Source organism: Bos grunniens, chromosome 19 (genome assembly GCF_055505025.1).
Source record: "Bos grunniens cultivar Pamir isolate PY7600 chromosome 19, Bosgru_T2T1.0, whole genome shotgun sequence".
Lineage (NCBI taxonomy): Eukaryota > Metazoa > Chordata > Mammalia > Artiodactyla > Bovidae > Bos > Bos grunniens.
In genome coordinates this window covers 21,822,559-21,841,655 of record NC_141183.1, presented here as the reverse complement: position 1 = coordinate 21,841,655, position 19,097 = coordinate 21,822,559, and the positions used below count along the sequence as shown (strand labels likewise).

Sequence of the window (19,097 nt, the reverse complement as noted above, 5' to 3'; positions counted from 1 at the left end):
AAGGCAATTGCCTTTTATTTTTTCTACTTACTGTGTTCTGTGAATTCTTACCTTTGTGTTAGTAATGGCCTTGTCCCTAGTCAATGATCCTTCAATAAAAATGATGAGCAAATCAACCGCTAACAAACAGAAAGGTTTTACACCTGCTCATGTAATTGTGGCAGACGCCATGGTAAGGCTTCTGGTCTCCAGATGTGAGCAAATTGCAGTTGAGGTTGAAGGATACTATTTATTATGGAAGCCAAGGCTATTTCTGTGGGAGAGATCACACGCAAACTCTTAACCATGGAGTAGAGTCAGGGCAGATGTGCTGAGGCATCCTCCCTTTGGCAGGAATTTAAAGGCATCAGAAGCCTCTCTCCTCCTTCCCAAAACCTTCTCCCCTGATGGCCAGGCACTGCACCTGAAGTTCTCACCACCAGAAATGTAAAATGTATTCTGTGGGAGATGTGAAGTAACATCTGACCAAGCGGGATAGGGTGGGAAGGGAGGTAGGAGGGGGGTTCAGGAGGGAGGGGACGCATGTATTCCTACAGCCAATTCATGCTGAAGTATGGCAAAAACCATCACAACATTTTAAAGTAAAGGGCTTCCCTAGTGACTCAGCCAGTAAAGAATCTGCCTGCAATGAGGGAGACCTGGCTTAAGTTCCTGGGCCAGAAAGATCCCCTGGAGACAGAAATGGCAGCCCACTCCAGTATTCTGTCCTGGAGAATCCCATGGACAGAGGAGCCTGGTGCACTACAGACCATGCGGCCACAAAGAGTTGGACTCGACTGAGTGACGAACCCACAAACATTTTAAGGTAATTATTCTCCAGTTAAAATAAATTACCTAGTTTTAATGTTTACACACAGCAAGGAGAGGCCAGGAGTGGAGTCACTAGGTGCACACAGATCAGGGGGATCGACTAATGCCAAAGAGTGATGAAGTATCGCTCACTGAGTGACAACAAAATCAGAAACAGTGTCCAATAACAACACCAGGCCACCCAAATCAGCCCAAATTAGAGGTGCTTATAAGAACAGGATATAAGGCTTCCACAGACTGTTCCATAAAGGCTGCTGCTACGTGTCTGACTCTGTGTGACCCCATAGACAGCAGCCCGCCAGGCTCCCCCATCCCTGGGTTTCTCCAGGCAAGAACAGCAGAGTGGGTTGCCATTTCTTCTCCAATGCATGAAAGTGAAAAGTGAAAGTGAAGTCGTTCAGTCGTGTCCGACTCTTAGAGACCCCATGGACTGCAGCCTACTAGGCTCCCCCGTCCATGGGATTTTCCAGGCAAGAGTACTGGAGTGGGGTGCCATGTTACCAATTTACTAATTATCCAGCCTCACTGCATTGAGGAGAGAAATTGTGATGGTGATATAGGAACTAAGCCAGCAGATTTGGCTCTGAGAAGATACTCACACAGGATTTCTATTGAGGGACAAGTAGCAGAGGACCTGGAGAATGAATCACCTCAGGAGCAAAATGAGCTGAGCAAAGAGAGATATAGACACTTCAGAGAGGATTCAGGGACCACTCCACAAAGCCTCTCCAGAGCACACATTTTTTCTCTTACACTTAGTCCTGGATTCTCAATAGGAATGGAGTCCAGGGAGGTTCTAAGAGACAAGCCAAGTTAGAAAAATGCAAAATTATTCCCTATGTTTTTAACTCTACCAGTCTAAAATAAAAAAGTTAAAAAAATGTGAAACAATCCAGGACAATGTAATCTCAATGGTTTTAATCTTCTGGGTGAGCTGGATTCAGGGCCCACTCAGAAAAGAAATGAAAGCCTGATTATGTGACTGCTCTGCCCCTCAAAAAGAAATCAAAGTTGCTCAGTCGTGTCTGACTGTTTGTGACCCCATGGACTATTCTATGTGACCCCATGGAATTCTCCAGGTCAGAATACTGAAGTGGATAGCCATTCCCTTCTTCAGGGGATCTTTACAACCCAGGGATTGAACCCAGGGCTTTCACATTGCAGGCAGATTCTTTACCGGCTGAGCCACCAGGGAAGCCCTCAAAGGGAAGAGCAGATGCTAAAACATTTATCAAAGAACACAGAGAAAAAAGCAAGGTAAAATTCATGTTTACTATCAATGCACTGAGTTGAATTCTTGCATTAAGTTCACTATGGAGTTGGTGATCTAAGACAGATATGAAAGCACCTTGAAATATGACTCCTTCACCCAGAGTCCAACCATCTCTCCATATAGCCACCAGTGATCTCCCTGTTACTGTACCCAGTGGATTTGTCTGAATACCCATATTCCTTGCCCCAGATGCTATTGATCATGCCCTTGTCAAAACTGACTCCTTTAGACTTCTGTGCTTCTTCAGTTGCATCCCCACCTCCCTCTCCAACTGTTTATAACGAGACCTCATCTATTTCCTCAGTGGTGGCTTAGTCACTAAGTCGTGTCCGACTCTTGCGACCCCATGACCTGTAGCCTCCCTCTCCTCAGAGACTCAGCTCAGATCAGATCAGTCGCTCAGTCGTGTCCAACTCTTTGTGACCCCATGAATCGCAGCACACCAAGCCTCCCTGTCCTTCACCAACTCCCGGAGTTCACTCAGACTCACGTCCGTCGAGTCAGTGATGCCATCCAGCCATCTCATCCTCTGTCGTCCCCTTCTCCTCTTGCCCCCGATCCCTCCCAGTGTCAGAGTCTTTCCCAATGAGTCAACTCTTCACATGAGGTGGCCAAAGTACTGGAGTTTCAGCTTTAGCATCATTCCTTCCAAAGAAAGCCCAGGGCTGATCTCCTTCAGAATGGACTGGTTGGATCTCCTTGCAGTCCAAGGGACTCTCAAGAGTCTTCTCCAACACCACAGTTCAAAAGCATCAATTCTTTGGCGCTCAGCCTTCTTCACAGTCCAACTCTCACATCCATACATGACCACAGGAAAAACCATAGCCTTGACTAGACGGACCTTTGTTGGCAAAGTAATGTCTCTGCTTTTGAATATGCTATCTAGGTTGGTCATAACTTTCCTTCCAAGGAGTAAGTGTCTTTTAATTTCATAGCTGCAGTCACCATCTGCAGTGATTTTGGAGCCCAGAAAAATAAAGTCTGACAGTTTCCCCATCAATTTCTCATGAAGTGGTGGGACTGGATGCCATGATCTTTGTTTTCTGAATGTTGAGCTTTAAGCCAACTTTCTCACTCTCCACTTTCACTTTCATCAAGAGGCTTTTTAGTTCCTCTTCACTTTCTGCCATAAAGGTAGTATCATCTGCATATCTGAGGTTATTGATATTTCTCCCAGCAATCTTGATTCCAGCTTGTGCTTCTTCCAGTCCAGCGTCTCTCATGATGTACTCTGCATATAAGTTAAATAAACAGGGTGACAATATATAGCCTTGACAAACTTCTTTTCCTATTTGGAATCAGTCTGTTGTTCCATGTTCAGTTCTAACTGTTGCTTCTTGACCTGCATACAAATTTCTCAAGAGGCAGATCAGGTGGTCTGGTATTCCCATCTCTTTCAGAATTTTCCACAGTTTATTGTGATCCACACAGTCAAAGGCTTTGGCATAGTCAATAAAGCAGAAATAGATGTTTTTCTGGAACTCTCTTGCTTTTTCCATGATCCAGCAGATGTTAGCAAGCTAAACCAAGGCAAACCTCAGGTCAAGGACTTTGGAGAACTCCAGGCCTGTTCTGTCATCCTCTACAATGATCCCCAAGATTCTTTCCTACTCCAAGATCTTCTCCTTGACAGTCTAAACAACTCCCACAGTTCTATTATCATCTTTATTTAGGTAACTTTCTGACATCTCTCCCAAGTCTAGTCATCCTTTTCCAGCTCTCTCTCCTGGAGAACCACTGTTACTTCACTTTCTAAGCCTCAAAAACTTTATTCATGTTGACCATACCAGATAGTCAATCAGTACTGCCAGATAGTCAATCAGTACTGTTTCTTTCCTTTTCTCTCCATTGTTTCTCTACCTGCAGTTGGCTTCCATGTGCCTCTGAAATCCACCCCACCACTTGCACCATTACTTCCCACCACCACCAACCATCTCAGTTCTCATTTTCTCTCACCAGCCTCCCAATTGATCTTCCTTCTATTTCACAAACTTCTAGGACCCATTACAATCCATCATATACATAGCTGCCCTATAGATCCTATGTCAACCTACCTTAATAGCAAATCTTACAGGTAACCATTCAAAGAACTGTTAGATATGGCCCTCCCTAACTAATTTGCAGTATCATCTTCTGCTAAACCACATTAATCCTCTGCTCCAAGATAGAAATTGGTATGTCAGGCTCTAAACACACCTCAGGCTCTCTCATCTCCCTATCAGGCAAAGTTAATGCTTAAAAAACTTTCCCTCTGCTTAGACTTGCACACATTCATCTGTCTAACCAAATCCCATCAAACTCTATTTCAGAATTATGCTAATATCATACAGTAATAGTTGATTGAAGTTGCAACTGTGGGCATTATATAAAGTTTTAATAACCTTCTCATGAACCCTCATTAGTGTTACTGTTCCTTATTCCACTTACAGTGCTCCATGGTTTACACTAGGCTTCAGTTAGGTGAAGATACTCTCTCTTGAAGGACCTATAATCAATGATGCAGGCAGGTGAAATTTATAGGAACAATGTTTGGGTTTTCAAAGCTTTGATTGAGTGCTACTTTCTTCTTAGAGTCTCTTGACACTCTCACATCTTGGAAATTCATCATTTTTATTTACACCTTTCTTGAGCAACATTTTATGAGAAATTTTATTGTGTCAGCTTCTGCTGTAAGGCAAAATGAATCAGCCACATGTATGCGTATAGCCCCTCTTCCTTGGATTCCCTTCTTATTTAGGTCACCACTGAGCACTGAGTAGAGTTCCCTGTGCTATATAGTAGGTTCTCACTAGTTATCTGTTTTATATATAGTAGTGTATATATGCGGAGAAGGTGATGGCACCCCACTCCAGTACTCTTGCCTGGAAAATCCCATGGATGGAGGAGCCTGGTAGGCTGCAGTCCATGGGGTCGCTAAGAGTCAGACACAACTGAGCAACTTCACTTTCACTTTTCACTTTCATGCATTGGAGAAGGCAATGGCAACCCGCACTAACGTTCTTGCCTGGAGAATCCCAGGGATGGGGGAGCCTGGTGGGCTGCCGTCTATGGGGTCACACAGAGTCGGACACAACTGAAGTGACTTAGCAGCAACAGCAGCAGTGTATATATGTTGATCCCAATTCATCTCACCCACCCCCTTCCCCCTTTGGTATCCATACATTTGTTCTCTATGTCTCTGTCTTTATTTCTACTTTACAAACAAGTTAATCTATACCATTTTTCTATATTCCACATATAAGTGTTAATATATGATATTTGTTTTTCACTTCCTGACTTATTTCACTCTGAATGACATTCTCTTGGTCCATCCATGTCTCTGCAAATGACACAGTTTCTATCATTTTGGTGACTGAGTAATATTCCATTGTACATATGTAACACATCTTTTTATCCATTCCTCTGTTGATGGACATTTAGTTTGCTATTGAAAAATAGTGTTGCAGTATCCATTGGAGTGCAGGTATCTTTTTGAACTATGGAGCCACACTTATATTTGTCTGTATGATGTTTGTCTCTTTGTCTTCCCCACTCTAGACTATTAACACACTGGGGTCTAGGATTGGGGTTCACTTATTTGTGTGTCTGCAGTACCACACATAGTACTACACAACAGATGGTTGTTGGGGGCTGTGTCAGTCAGCATCAAAATGAATGAATCATTGAGACAGTGGCCAATAGAATTGAAAGTGTTGAATATTCAGAGAGGAGGCAAGTGAGGGTGGGGTAGGATTCATGGTTGTTGTAGGGAGACTTAATGAACACTGGCCTTTCTTGAAATGATAGGCAATGAAATGATAACAAGGTTATGGAAGAACATTCCAGATATGAGCAAAGAGCCAGTGGAAAGAATAACTTTGAAGAGAGGGAGGTAAAGAGATACACCCGTCTGCATTAAAGGGTCCTTAGATTACAAAGTGTTGAGTATAACAAGTGGGTAACAAGATGCACCAGTTTGGCAAAGACAAGTTGTCGTCCAATTAAATGCGATGTGATGACTTGATACCAAGTGAAACTGTCCTATGTGTGAAGACTTGGAACTCAAGCTGAGGTGCAAGATTTTGGAGTTGTCAGCATAGAGGTGTGAGTTCTCCATGAGCAGAGATGTAGAAGGAGAAACGCAGGCTCACAAATCCAGGCATTTCCTCCACTTGAGACAGAAAGAGGAAGGCAGGCTAATCAGAAGACAGAACAAACAGAGATCTAACAAGAGGACCCAGAATGTGCAGGGTGATGGAAATCGTTGTAGGTACATTCTAGAAAGAGTAGGCATCTCCACTGGCGACACGTGTGCAGCCAAGAGGCTGAGACGAGAGGAGAGCTCCTCTTGAACAGTCTCCACAGGAGCTAGTCTTCACAGTTAGAGAGAAATGTAAACAGAGAATTCCAGAGTGATGGGGATGAGAGTGGGAGAGAGGTGTAAGGTTTGGGGAGGATGCTCACAATTGCAGCCATGGCCAGGAAAAAAAAAAAAAAGCATGAGTTTTAAAAGCCAGTTTTTCTGCATAGTCTTCCTGGGTGGGAGCCTCCCAGGAGGACAACCTTCTCTCTCCCTCTGTATTTACCAGTGGAGCATATGACTAGGACAGTTACTGAACTCATTTCATCCTCCTAATGAAGGGTTATTCTTATGAAACAGCCATAACAAGTACTTTACAATGCATGCATATGGATGAGAAACACATTTACTATGCCAGAGAAATAAAGTTTATTGGGAAGTAAATGAAGTAGCCTCCTTGCATTCCAGAGAATATCAAAGAGGCTAGGAAAGCAGGAAGCAAGAAACACAATACCTAGAGGAAACACCCTAAAGTAAAACCTGGAGCTCAGATTGCTGGACTGTCTTCAGAGACAGAGACTTGACCTTCAGCCGGAGGGAGTTTTCCAAACATCGGAAGCAGATGAGGTGTGTCTTGGCTCGTGGAGAGCATTTCCATGGGTAGAAATTTCAGAGCTGGCTTGACAAGGTATCTAAATGGTAACTGAGCTGCAGCCAAGGCAGGACCTGGGGATCTTTCCTGTGCTTGTTCTAGGCTTCATTGTCGTCTTCAAAGAGAAGGCAGGTTTTTGAATTAACAGCAACGATTTTGAGCGGAGGACCTACAGGAGATGCTACTAGCATTGGTGGTGGCACACGGGTTGCAGGGGAGCCTGGAAGAACACAAATATTTAGAATGGGTTGGGGAGAAGACTGGCAAGAGTGCTGAGGTACTTCACGAGATACATCTGATTTCTCAGTGGTTGAAGTTCGTTGCAATCAACTTTGATTGTTACCAAACCTCTCTCCCTCTCTGCCATGTGCAGAGGGGGACAATTGTTATCTAATGCTCTTGAGATCTCACAGAACTCAACAGTCTCCCTTACCCAACAGCTGCTACTGTAACAGTTTCTACCACCACCCCTCCACTGTTAGCTCCCCGAGGCAGGGAATGACTGCCTTTCACCTTTGAGCTTTCACATTTGCCTAACCATCACAAAGGAGACACTCCATGAATGTGTGCTCTTTGATGAACTGAAAACATGGCCAACATGGGCATGCCCAGTGTCTTGTAGACCCACCACACATTTTCCCAGGATCCCTTCTCTCCCTACTCACTTGGAGTCCTCGCTGTCCAGCAGCCCACGGTAGGTGTTGATCTCACACTCCAGCCGGGCCCGCACGTCCAGCAGCACCTGGTACTCCTGGTTCTGCCGCTCCAGGTCACTCCTGATCTCCGCCAGCTGTGACTCCACGTTGCCGATCAGGCCCTGCACCTGGGCCAGCTGGGAGCTGTAGCGGGCCTCCGTCTCCGTCAGGGTGTTCTCCAGGGAGTCTCTCTATCAGAGGGAAGGGGAGGAAGGTCACAGAGCTGCTGCTTCAGGGGCTTCTCCATTGCTTCCAAACAAGTCACCAGCTCCAAGAGTTCAGGAGAGGGTGGTCCGGAGGGCATCCCAGTGCCCCTGACTCCCCAACCTCACCTCCTCACCAGGAGTCTCATCAATACCCACCAGGTTGTGCTGGGCCTGAAGCTCCACCTCCAGGGCGTTGACCGTGCGTCTCAGCTCGATGATCTCTGCCTGGTAGGACTGCAGCTGCTCTGAGCTGGACACCACCTGCTTGTTCAGCTCCTCAGTCTGAAACACCAAAGGGCAGAAGAGACAATCAGACCCCACCTGAAGGGCCCCAAGGGGCTGAGGGTCCTGAGAGACCACGTGCCGAGATGCTCACCTGCCTGATGTACCATTCCTCCACGTCCCTGCGGTTGGTCTCCACCAAGGCCTCATACTGAGCCCTGGTCTCATTGAGCACACGGTTGAGGTCCACAGTGGGGGCGGCGTCCACCTCCACATTGAGGCGATCTCCCAGCTGGCTCCGCAGTGAATTGGCTTCCTGAGGGAGGGAGGAGAAGAAGTGAACCCACAGAAATGGGTCTGCAATCTTCCTGCTGCAGGGAAGTGAGCACAACGCTGCCCAAAATGTACTGAAAGGAATATTCTGATCATTCCCCCAAACTGACACAGATAAGGTGTAGGAATAAACCCAAACAGGCATCACATCCATTCCCTTCCCCCAACACTGAAACAAGCTCACCTTTCCCGTAAGCCTAAGTCCAAACTCGTTCACACATGCAGGTCCTTCCTACCTCTTTCCCATTACATCCCCGTAGATACTGCTTTCCCAGCCATACTCCCCAGGTATGCCATGCTCTGCCACATCTGTGTCTTTGCTCAGTCTCTTCCCTTAGACCAAAGTGCTGAAATCCTCCTCTTTCCTCTGATTTGCCTCTGAGAAGACTTCCCAATCTCCCTTCAGGCAGATCAAATTGTTCCCAGAGCCTGAGGCTCATACAACATGTACATATAAAGATTGTCTCTATATAACAAAAGCTTCTGTAATAAAATACCCATTGGGCAAGTTTGACAAGCAAAAGATAAATCTAAACTTCCCATTCTACATGCCTATCCTGGAAGACATGTAGCAAAAATGTGTTTTTACTGTTTAAAAGCAGTGAGTCATCACTAAGGGCTTCCGCTTAAAATGGTAGAATAAGATCAGAATCAGAATTTAAAACTTCCTTGAGGTCCAACTATCTCCCTGACCGTCCAAGATGCCCACCCAGGATCACAGTCAACCTCATTGCAGGTGGGACACACTCCCCCCAAATGGGTATTTCCAATTCCTTCCCAGAATTTCACCTGACCAACATGTGTTCCCATGGAGCAGTGATAGGAGAGAATATCAGTGCAACAGCAAAATGTCAAAGTCATGTGACGAGCGCTTTGTAAGACATTGAACCCACAAGGAACAACGGTGACATCCACTAAGGATGAAACGTGACAGAGCTTTCTACTGCAAACACAGAGGCACACCAGGAAAAGGAAATGTGTTATTTTCTCCATTTGGAGTACCTAGCTAGGAACACACAATTGTGGAATTAAGTGATTTTGTTTTCTAGTAGGGCGAGTAATAGCAAGGAAATAATGATGTCATGATAGCAGCTATTGTATATTTATACTTCATATAATACTTATTTCCTTCTACCTGTATGATGCACTGTGTTTTGACATGGTCACTTCCACAGCCTTAAGACTAGAGAGCGTGTTATTCCTTTTTCTCTCCCCCTCTATCTCTACCACCAAATTCAGGACCAGCAGAGAGGAGACCTCAATGAATATAAGTCCTTTCCCAGCATCTCCAACACCATCCACTACTCAGAGCTCCCCTCACCCCTGCTCTCTATGGAGATAGCATCGCCGTTCCCGGAGCTGACCTTGAGTTCCTTAGGGAAGAGTCCCAGCCCAGGAGGTCTGACAGCAGTTGCCTCCTGACTCCCAATGCTAAAGGCTTATCCCTGAAGCCTATGGTTTCTTTTCCTCTCACCTCCTCATGGTTCTTCTTGAGGCAAAGCAGCTCCTCCTTCAGGGACTCCACCTGAGCCTCCAGGTCGGCCTTGCACAGGGTCAGCTCGTCCAGGATCCTACGCAGGCTGTTTATGTCTGATTCCACCAGCTGCCGCAAGGAACGCTCCGTCTCGTACCTGCACGCACAGACCAGAGTGGGAGAATGAGCCAGGCAGAAGCCCTGCTCCCTGCCCCATGTCTTGTGTTCATGGGATTGGCCTAGCTCTCTTTGCACTGACAGTTTTCTGCCTCTTTGTATCCATGCTTTCTTCAAGATCTACATAAACAGGATGGAGAAGCCTTGGACTTACCCTAACACCAGAAAGCACTCAGGGGACTCATGAGGTGGACTCTCTCTCCTGTCAATTTGGTTGATATATCACCCAATCAATCAACTCCACCAAGAACAATTCACTACAGTCTCTGAATTTGTGGGGTTGAAGGCCTTTCAGAAAGAGTGATATAAACTGAAGCTCAAATAGCGCATGAGTCCAGATCTCTGTTTGCCAATGGTTTTACCTATCCAGCCTTAAAAAAAAAAAAAAAAAAAAAATGCCAGGAGAAATAAAAAGGGAGAAATGGCTTTCTCTTCTCTTCCAGGCAATGTTAGGCCCACACAGGGGCCTTGGAGGTCACCTGGCCCCAAAATCTCAACGTACTTGGTCCTGAAGTCATCAGCAGCTAGCTTGGCATTGTCGATCTGTATCACCAGCCTGGAGTTCTCAGACTTGGCACACAGGATCTGAAAACAAGATTCCATAGTGAGGACCATTTGAACTTGAGAACATTTTATTGCTCAAAGACAGGAAGCTGCTGCTGTGCACCCTCGCAGCCCAGCCCCTCACCTTCTGCTGGAGCTCCTCGATGGTCCGGAAGTAAGACTGGTAGTTGGGGCACAAGAGGGGCTCCTGCTGCTGGCTCCGCTCCAGGATGCGGCTCTCCAGCTCTGCATTGTCCCGCTCCAGCTGCCGCACCTTCTCCAGGTAGCTAGCCAGGCGATCGTTCAGAAACTGCATGGTCTCCTTCTCGTTGCCATTGAAGGAGCCCTCGCAGAACCAGTTACAGCTGCCCACATTGGCAGGGATGTTGCAGGCCCCGGGCAGGGTGGTACCACGGCAGCTGTGGGGCACACAGGGCCGGGAGGAGCAGCTGGAACGGTAGCTCAAGGTGGGCAGGCAGCAGCTGTAAGGCATGGTGCTGGGAGAGGTGATGGAAGGGCAGGTGAACTGATGGAGGTGGAAGTGGATGAGGTTTGAGTCTCTCCTTTCTCCATGGTCCTTTTATACCCATAATGGTGGGTGGGGTCTTGGCACTCCACATAGTTTCCTTTCCTAATGCTTTGGCTAATTTTTCTCTCCAAAATACGCTACTTAGGTGCCTCCCAAGAGTCCCCCCTCAACTCATAAAATTATTCCATTCAGCTTGTGTCATAACAGGCTCCTCCAGGGTGCTCATGGCTGGTGATATCAGAGTTTCATCAGATGGCTTCAAAGGAGGTAGAATCATCATGGCCCCAAGTGGCTCTCCCCATTACTCAGAGGGGAGGACAGCCAGGGACATGGGGTGGAGTTGCTTAAGAATCAGGAACTCCTCGCCCATGAATTTCTTTCATTGGACTCCTTGGAAAGAGAGTGTGGAGTGAATAGTCTTTTCAATGGCCAGCCAGCTTCTCTCAAGTCTTCCCATGCTTCACTGTTCAGTTCAACCCATCCTTAGAGCAGAAGCTTTTTCTGTATTAACTATGAGGATTCTGAGCCTTACTCAGGGAGAGTATTTATTGGGGCTTAGGGAATTTGTCAATACCCGAAGAGACTGAAAATAATTGAGCATTATATGTAACATAGATAACCAAGAAGGACCTCCTGTAAAGCACAGAGGACTCTACTCAGTACTCCATAATAACCTATACAGGAAAAGAAACGGAAACAGAATGTGCTGTGTATTGTGCTAAGTCGCTCAATCACGTCCAACTCTTTGTGACCCCATGGACTGCAGCCCCCCAGGTTCCTCTGTCCATGGAGTTCTCCAGGGAAGAACACTGGAGTAGGATGCCATTCCCCTCACCAGGGGATCTTCCTGACCCAGGGATCAAACCCAGGTCTCCCGCATTACCAGGATTCTTTACCGTTTGAGCTACTGAGAAAGAATACATATATGTATATGCGTAACTGAATCACTCGGCTATACACCTGAAACTAACACAATATTGTACATCAACTGTACTTCAATAAAATTTTTTAAAAAATAAAAAAATAGGGGACTTCCCTGGTGGTCCAGTTGTTAAGAATCCTCCTGCCAATGCAGGAGGCATGGGTTTCATTCCTGGTCAGGGAAGATCCCACATGTCCTGGAGCAACTAAACCCGTGTACCACAACTACTGAGTCTGTGTACCGCAACAACTACCAAAGCCCGTGCGCCTGCAGCCTGTGCTCCGCCACAAGTAGAGAAAGCTCACGCGCAGCAACAAACACCCAGCACAGCCAAAAATAAATAAATAAAATTATTTTAAATAAAGAAAATAACTGAGTGTTCATGGTTAGAAAATGAAACCTCTGGACAGATGGGAATGGCACTGAAGCTGCAGACTACAGCCCACAGGTCAGCCGGCAGCCTCTTTTTTGTAAATCAAGTTTTGTTGGGACACAGCCAGGCCTTTTCATTTAGGTGTTGTCTATGGCTGCCTTTGTGCTACATGAAAGTTGAGTAGTTGCAACAAATACCATTTAGACTGCAAAACCTAAAATATTTACTATCTGGCTCTTTACAAAAAAACGTCAACCAACCTGCACTGAAGCCATAATCTCCCTAAAAGTGAGAATGGGAAGAAATACCTAGAAGAAAAATTATGACGGAAATATTCCACAGAGTGAGAGTTCAAGGGTCAGTGTCGAAGCCTAAATACAAAGCAGACTACTTCAGACTCAACAAGAAAGTAAAACCAGAATCAGGCACTCAGAGGGATCTTTGTATCCATAGCAACCTTATCTCAAAGCCTCTAGAAATTTCTCTTCCTTGCTATTAGACTTACTCCTTTGAGAGCACTGAATACCCCTAGAGATATGACTTTTCCAGCCTGAGATATTCTCAGACAGTCAGAGCCCATGAGAATGCAGTTGATTCTCATCCCTAAGAAGAGGGCACCACCCTGATAAGTACACAGCTCTCCATCAGCTCTGGGTTCAGATACCCTTTGACCCCTTCCCAGCCCTAGGGAGTCTCCCTTATTGCCAAGTAACAAATATTAATAAATTAGCCTTCCCCAGATCACCTTCTATTCCCTGTCCCTCTCCAGCTGTCCTTTGTTCCATAAAGGAACAAAATCATGGTTCAGAAAGAAGTCCCAAAAGATTATTCGTGGAACACAATATGAAAAGTGAAAGTGAATTCGCTCAGTCATGTCCATCTCTTTGTGACCCCGCGGACTGTAGCCTACCAGGCTTCTCCGTCCATGGGATTCTCCAGGCAAGAATACTGGAGTGGGTTACCATTTCCTTCTCCAGGGGATCTTCCCGACCCAGGGATTGAACCCAAGTCTCCCGCATTGGAGGCAGATGCTTTAACCTCTGAGCCACCAGGGAACACAATATAAGACACTTTACAAGAATGTGTCCAGATTTTAAAAGCAGTGTTGAAGAGCAGAAAGGACCACATTTGAATCTAAATGACCTGGGTGCACATCCTTCTTGACAGTATGAGCTCAGAGAAGTGGATCCCTTTTTTGACTCTTGTTTTCTTGATCTCTTAATTTGAAGTAATGATAATGCTGCCCACCTCATGGGTTCATTGTGAAAGGTAACTAAGACGTTGTGTGTGAATATGAGTGGGGGTGATGATAGTTACTTCTGTAACCTTCCTCCTTCCTACTGTTGGCTCAAATGGCTCAGGTGAAGAATTTTGTGAACATTCAATTTTGTTGAGCAGACACCTAGGCAGGTTGTCCAAGCCAACCCAGTGGTGATCAAACCTTACTCATCTCATGAATAGTAGAGGCACCGGACTATATTCATGAGTTAATCAACAAAAATGCAAATATGAACATTAATTTAGTGGCTAGATTAGGAAGTTGACAGACGGTCTATTGTCCCTACTTTCTCTGCTAACTTCCTCATCTTCTAGGTTTGTTTACCTCACTTGGGGTGATTCTTGAGGAGGAAGAGTTCTCCGCATGGGGTGATATTGCCAACAAGCCTCCTTTCTGGTGCTTGCATTGAAACAGGCTCTTCTCATCCTCTGGGAATCCTCCAGCCTTACAGCTGTCTGTGAACATTCATAAAATAATGATAGTGTTACTGCTGCCCCTGATGATGACGATGGCGACGATGATGCCACCATTTCATGAATACTTAGAGCTTCCCAGGTGATGCAGTAGTAAAGAATCCACTTGCCAATGCAGGAGTTGCAGGTTCAATCCCCAGGTCAGAAGATCCCCTGGAGTAGGAAATGGCAACCCACTCCAGCATTCGTGCCTGGAAAATTCCATAGACAGAGGAGCCTGGCGGGCTACAGTCCATGGAGTTGCAAAGAGTCAGACACAACTGAGCACACACACACACACACACACGAATTTACTTATTATGTGCCAAACTGGTGCTAAGTGCTATGGCACATTTCTCATTTCATCATCCCAACAACCCAGTAAGATTGACCTATAAAATTATTCCTATTTTACAGATAAGGGAACAGAACGAGAAAGGCTCAGAATTTTCAAAGCCTATAAGTAGCAGAGCAGGGATTTGAACTATTCAGATGTCTAACTCCTGAGCCTGGATACCTAAACACAGTGTGAACATTTGGCACAGAAGCTTCTTTGGTTTTGTGAGAGGAAAGAAACCTTAGATTCATTTCCGCTTATCGTCCCTCTCTTTATAGTTTTTGTTTCTGGTCCCCGCTGGGGCCTTCTTCCCCACTCCCCTTACCTCATCAGTCCTCCAAAGGCCTCTCTGCTCAAGCAGTCCTTATACCCCGCTACGCACCATAGTACCTTCCTGAACTTGGTAAATAACCAAGTTTCACTCATTTACTTTTTCCCAAGAGAAATTTCTATCCTTTTGCACAATTGATTGATCTGTCCAGATTGAAAATCAGATTGCCTTTTCTTAACATCTAAGCAAATGAAAATGCACAATGGCATGACCTAGGCAATTTAGAATCTGGGAGAAAGTCTACCTGCCTTACCCTGTAAATGTTCACCTCAGAAGTAAGTTCTGTTTTCTAGAATCAAAGAATCTGAAGCCAGAAAGACCTGAACTTATGAAGGAGAAAACTGAGGACCAGATAGTGATGTAGGCTGGAAATGAATAGCAATGGATATCTTTCTAGTCCGATGGTCTTCTAGGACACTTCACACGTAGTATTCCATCCTCACCCAAAACACTGGGTGTTTGGATTCTGTTACTGTCATTGATTAACAGAGATGAAGAATCTAAGATATTAGGGATAGATTTAACTTGTGCAAATGACACAAGTGTGTAGACTCAAGTTTGCCCAGCCCAATTTAACTCGTTGTAAATTAGACATGAGACACTGTTTAGAGATCAAGATGTGTCAAAGCACAAGAACTAGGAGAAAACACAGAAACGAGATCATGAGTTCTGAGGCCAGTTCTGAGTACAGACAGGAAGACATACCTAGACTTACTGCACACTGCTTTGCTCCTCAGTAAACTAGGGGTCAAAAAGTGACAGTCCTACAAGCTTGCGATGAGGCATGAATCCTGGAAGTGATGTGATGGGCTTGTATAAAGGAAACTGCTGAGCACTCCTAGACAGCCCTGATCTTCCTGACAGCAGCCTCCGACCCCAAAGAGAACTGAAACCATGGCTTTAACATCAGATATGAAGATGGGGGAAAGTGCCTTACCTCTATCCCAAAGCAAATATAAAATAAGAGGGAAACAGAAATAAAAAGAATCAGCAAAAATATCCAGAATGTAAGCCTGGGGAAAAATCAAAGTGTGAGAATGGTATGTCCATTTGGCTAGGAGTTCAGACCAGGACAACCAGGAGCCAGTAAAACAGGTCATCAAGAGCATTGATGTACAACTGAGAAGGAACTGGGCCCCAGCAGAAGGTGGATCTGGAGTCAGAGTATCAGGTTAATGCTTAGTAAAGCATATACTCCTGCTGCAGAGCTGGGTGGGGGATTTGAAGAAAGAAACAGTGGCATAAAAGAACAGGATGATATAAAAGTTCTAACGTTGGGCATGAAAGAAAAAAGAAGACCACTGTTTTTTATTCTTAAGAATCTTAGCTATGTGTTAAGTCAGCAATAATCAAAATGATTAATAATCATAATAAAAATATCTGGTTTGCAAAGTCTTTCCATAAACATGGTCTTCCATGATCATCTTGGTAGATATACAAAGCCGATAGAGAGGAGAGTGTTACCTCCACTCTACCTTTGGAAAAACTGAGGCTCAGAGAGACTACATATTTGTCCAAGGACACAGAGCTGATGACAAGATAAATTAGAACTAAAACCCGGATTCTGGTAACCTGGCAAACTGACTCATTAGAACTAAATACATAGCTTCAAAAATTCCCAGTGGCCAGGCTACATCCCAGACCAATTAAATCAGATTCTCTGAGGGCAGACTCAAGCCTCAGCTTATTTTTAAGTGTTCTAGGTTATTCCAAAGCACAATCAAGTTGAGAACCACATCCTGGTGTGTGTGTTTGGTGATGAGCACCTATAAGCAATTTAAAAGCCACATGGGAGTATTTAAGCAACTGTAGGACATTTATTTATAAAATTAAGGAGTAGCTACAAAGACAGAGTTTACAGATCCAAAAAGCTTTGTCTCTGGCCAGAATTTATCCTTTATTCTGTTGATACTCTCTGCTCAGAGCATGTTTAGACCTTTCTGTTTTGACAATGTCTATGTCCTTCTAAGGGGCTTCCCTGGTGCCTCAGACAATCTGCCTGCAATGCAGGAGACACAGGTTTGATTTCTGGGTCAGGAAGATCCCCTGGAGAAGGGAATGGCTACCCACTCCAGTATTCCTGCCTGGAGAACTCCATGGACAGAGGAGCTTGGCGAGCTACACCCCATGTGGTCATAAAGAGACAACTGAGCAACTAACATTTTCACTTTCACATATCCTTCTAATACCCAGTTTGTTTGTTTTTTTATGCAAACCTTTGTAATTTATTAATGGGTTTGATTTTTTGAAATTCATTCAAAAAGAAATCTTGTGAATCAGATAGACAATGAAATTAGATAATAAAAATTTTTTTCTATATGACTGAGGCTCATAATTGACTGGAATGCCATTTCCTAAATAGATTTGCCAAAAATTAGAACTAAAACCCGGATTCTGGTAACCTGGCAAACTGACTCATTAGAACTATATACATAGCTTCAAAAATTCCCAGTGACCAGGCTACATCCCAGACCAATTAAATCAGATTCTCTGAGGGCAGACTCAAGCCTCGGCATATTTTTAAGTGTTCTGGGTTATTCCAAAGCGCAATCAAGTTGAGAATTCTAAAGTTGGAATTTGTGTGTAGAAGACAACTTTGAAACATGTCAGTGACTTGGATGGTGCAGTGGTAAAGAACCCTCCTGCCAATACAGGGGATGCAAGAGATGCTGGTTCGATCCTTGGGTCAGGAAGATCCCCTGGAGTAGGAAGTGGCAACCCACTCCAGTATTCTTGCCTGGAAAATTCCATGGACAGAGGAGACTGACAGGCTACAGTTCATGGGGTCACAAAGAGTCACACATGACTGAGCACACACTGACCTGGATGTGTCAATCTGCTCCAATTTTTAAATTATTCTCCATAGTATCTTATGGATATAAGTATATGCTATAAGTATCCTTATAGTATCCATAGTATCTTATGGATATCTATAGACAGAACTTGGTTCAAATCCCATAATTGCTAATGACTAACTGTGATTTGGAGCGTATTTCTAAGGCTCAGTTTCCTCATCTGTACAATGAATTTAATTTGCAGCACTTATAAAGATTAATTAAGTTCCTAGTATTTTACCTAACTTGTAGTTGATATTCAATAGATGCAAGCTATATTTTTTTCGTATACCTGCTGTCACAAATGACCTCAAGTCTAGTGACTTAAAACAATACAATGTGTTATTGTAAAGTTCTATAAATCAGAATTCTGACATGGGTCTAAAATCAAGGTATGGAGTTTCATTTCTAAACACTAGCAATAAGCAATTTGAAAAAGAAATTAGGGAGAAATTATATTTCCAATAGCATCAAAAGGAATAAAATACTTAGGAATAAGCATAACCAAGGAGGCAAAAGACTTATACACTGAAAACTGCAAAACATTGCCAAAAGAAATGAAAGAAGACTTTCCAAGAAGCAACAGTTAGAACCAGACATGGGACAATGAACTGGTTTAAAATTGGGAAAGGAGTACGTCAAAGCCACATATTGTCACCCTGCTTATTTAATTTATATGCATAGTATATCATGGAAAATGCCAGACTGGATTAATCAAAAACTGGAATCAAGATTATTGGCAGAAATGTCTAACTTCAGATATACAGATGACACCACTCTAATAGCAGAAAGCAAAGAGGAACTAAAGAGCCTCTTGATGAGGATGAAAGAGGAAAGTGAAAAAGCTGGCTTAAAACTCAACATTCAAAAAATTAAGATCATGGCATCAAGTCCCATCACTTCTGGGGGAAAAGTGGAAACAGTGGCAGATCTTATTTTCTTGGGCTCCAAAATCATTATGGATGGTGACTGCGGCCATGAGGTTAAAAGATGCTAGGTCCTTGGAAGAAAAGCTATGACAAACCTAGACAGTGTATTAATAAGCAGAGACATCCTTTTGCACAATGAAGGAAACTATAAGCAAGATGAAAAGTCAGCCTTCAGAATGAGAGAAAATAATAGCAAATGAAGCAACTGACAAAGAATTAACCTCCAAAATATACAAGCAACTCACGCAGCTCAATGCCAGAAAAATAAATGACCCAATCAAAAAATGGGCCAAAGAACTAAACAGACATTTCTAAAGAAGACATACAGATGGCTAACAAATGCATGAAAGATGCTCAACATCACTCATTATCAGAGAAATGCAAATCAAAACCACAATGAGGTACCATCTCACGCCAGTCAGAATGGCTGCCATCAAAAAGTCTACA

At 44.2% G+C, this 19,097-nt stretch overlaps 1 protein-coding gene across 1 annotated transcript; it reads right to left on the bottom strand.

Annotated features, from left to right (window-relative positions):
- Positions 1 to 6,767: 6,767 nt before the first annotated feature.
- On the bottom strand, positions 6,768 to 11,212 carry LOC147351627 (keratin, type I microfibrillar 48 kDa, component 8C-1-like). Its single transcript, XM_086355367.1, has 7 exons — positions 10,810 to 11,212; positions 10,624 to 10,706; positions 9,945 to 10,101; positions 8,292 to 8,453; positions 8,072 to 8,197; positions 7,680 to 7,900; positions 6,768 to 7,234 (listed from the first exon to the last, which is right to left on the bottom strand). Exons 1-7 carry the CDS (start codon positions 11,155 to 11,157, stop codon positions 7,156 to 7,158), a joined length of 1,176 nt encoding a protein of 391 aa, XP_086211493.1. The 5' UTR covers positions 11,158 to 11,212; the 3' UTR covers positions 6,768 to 7,155.
- Between the last annotated feature and the right edge of the window lie 7,885 nt (positions 11,213 to 19,097).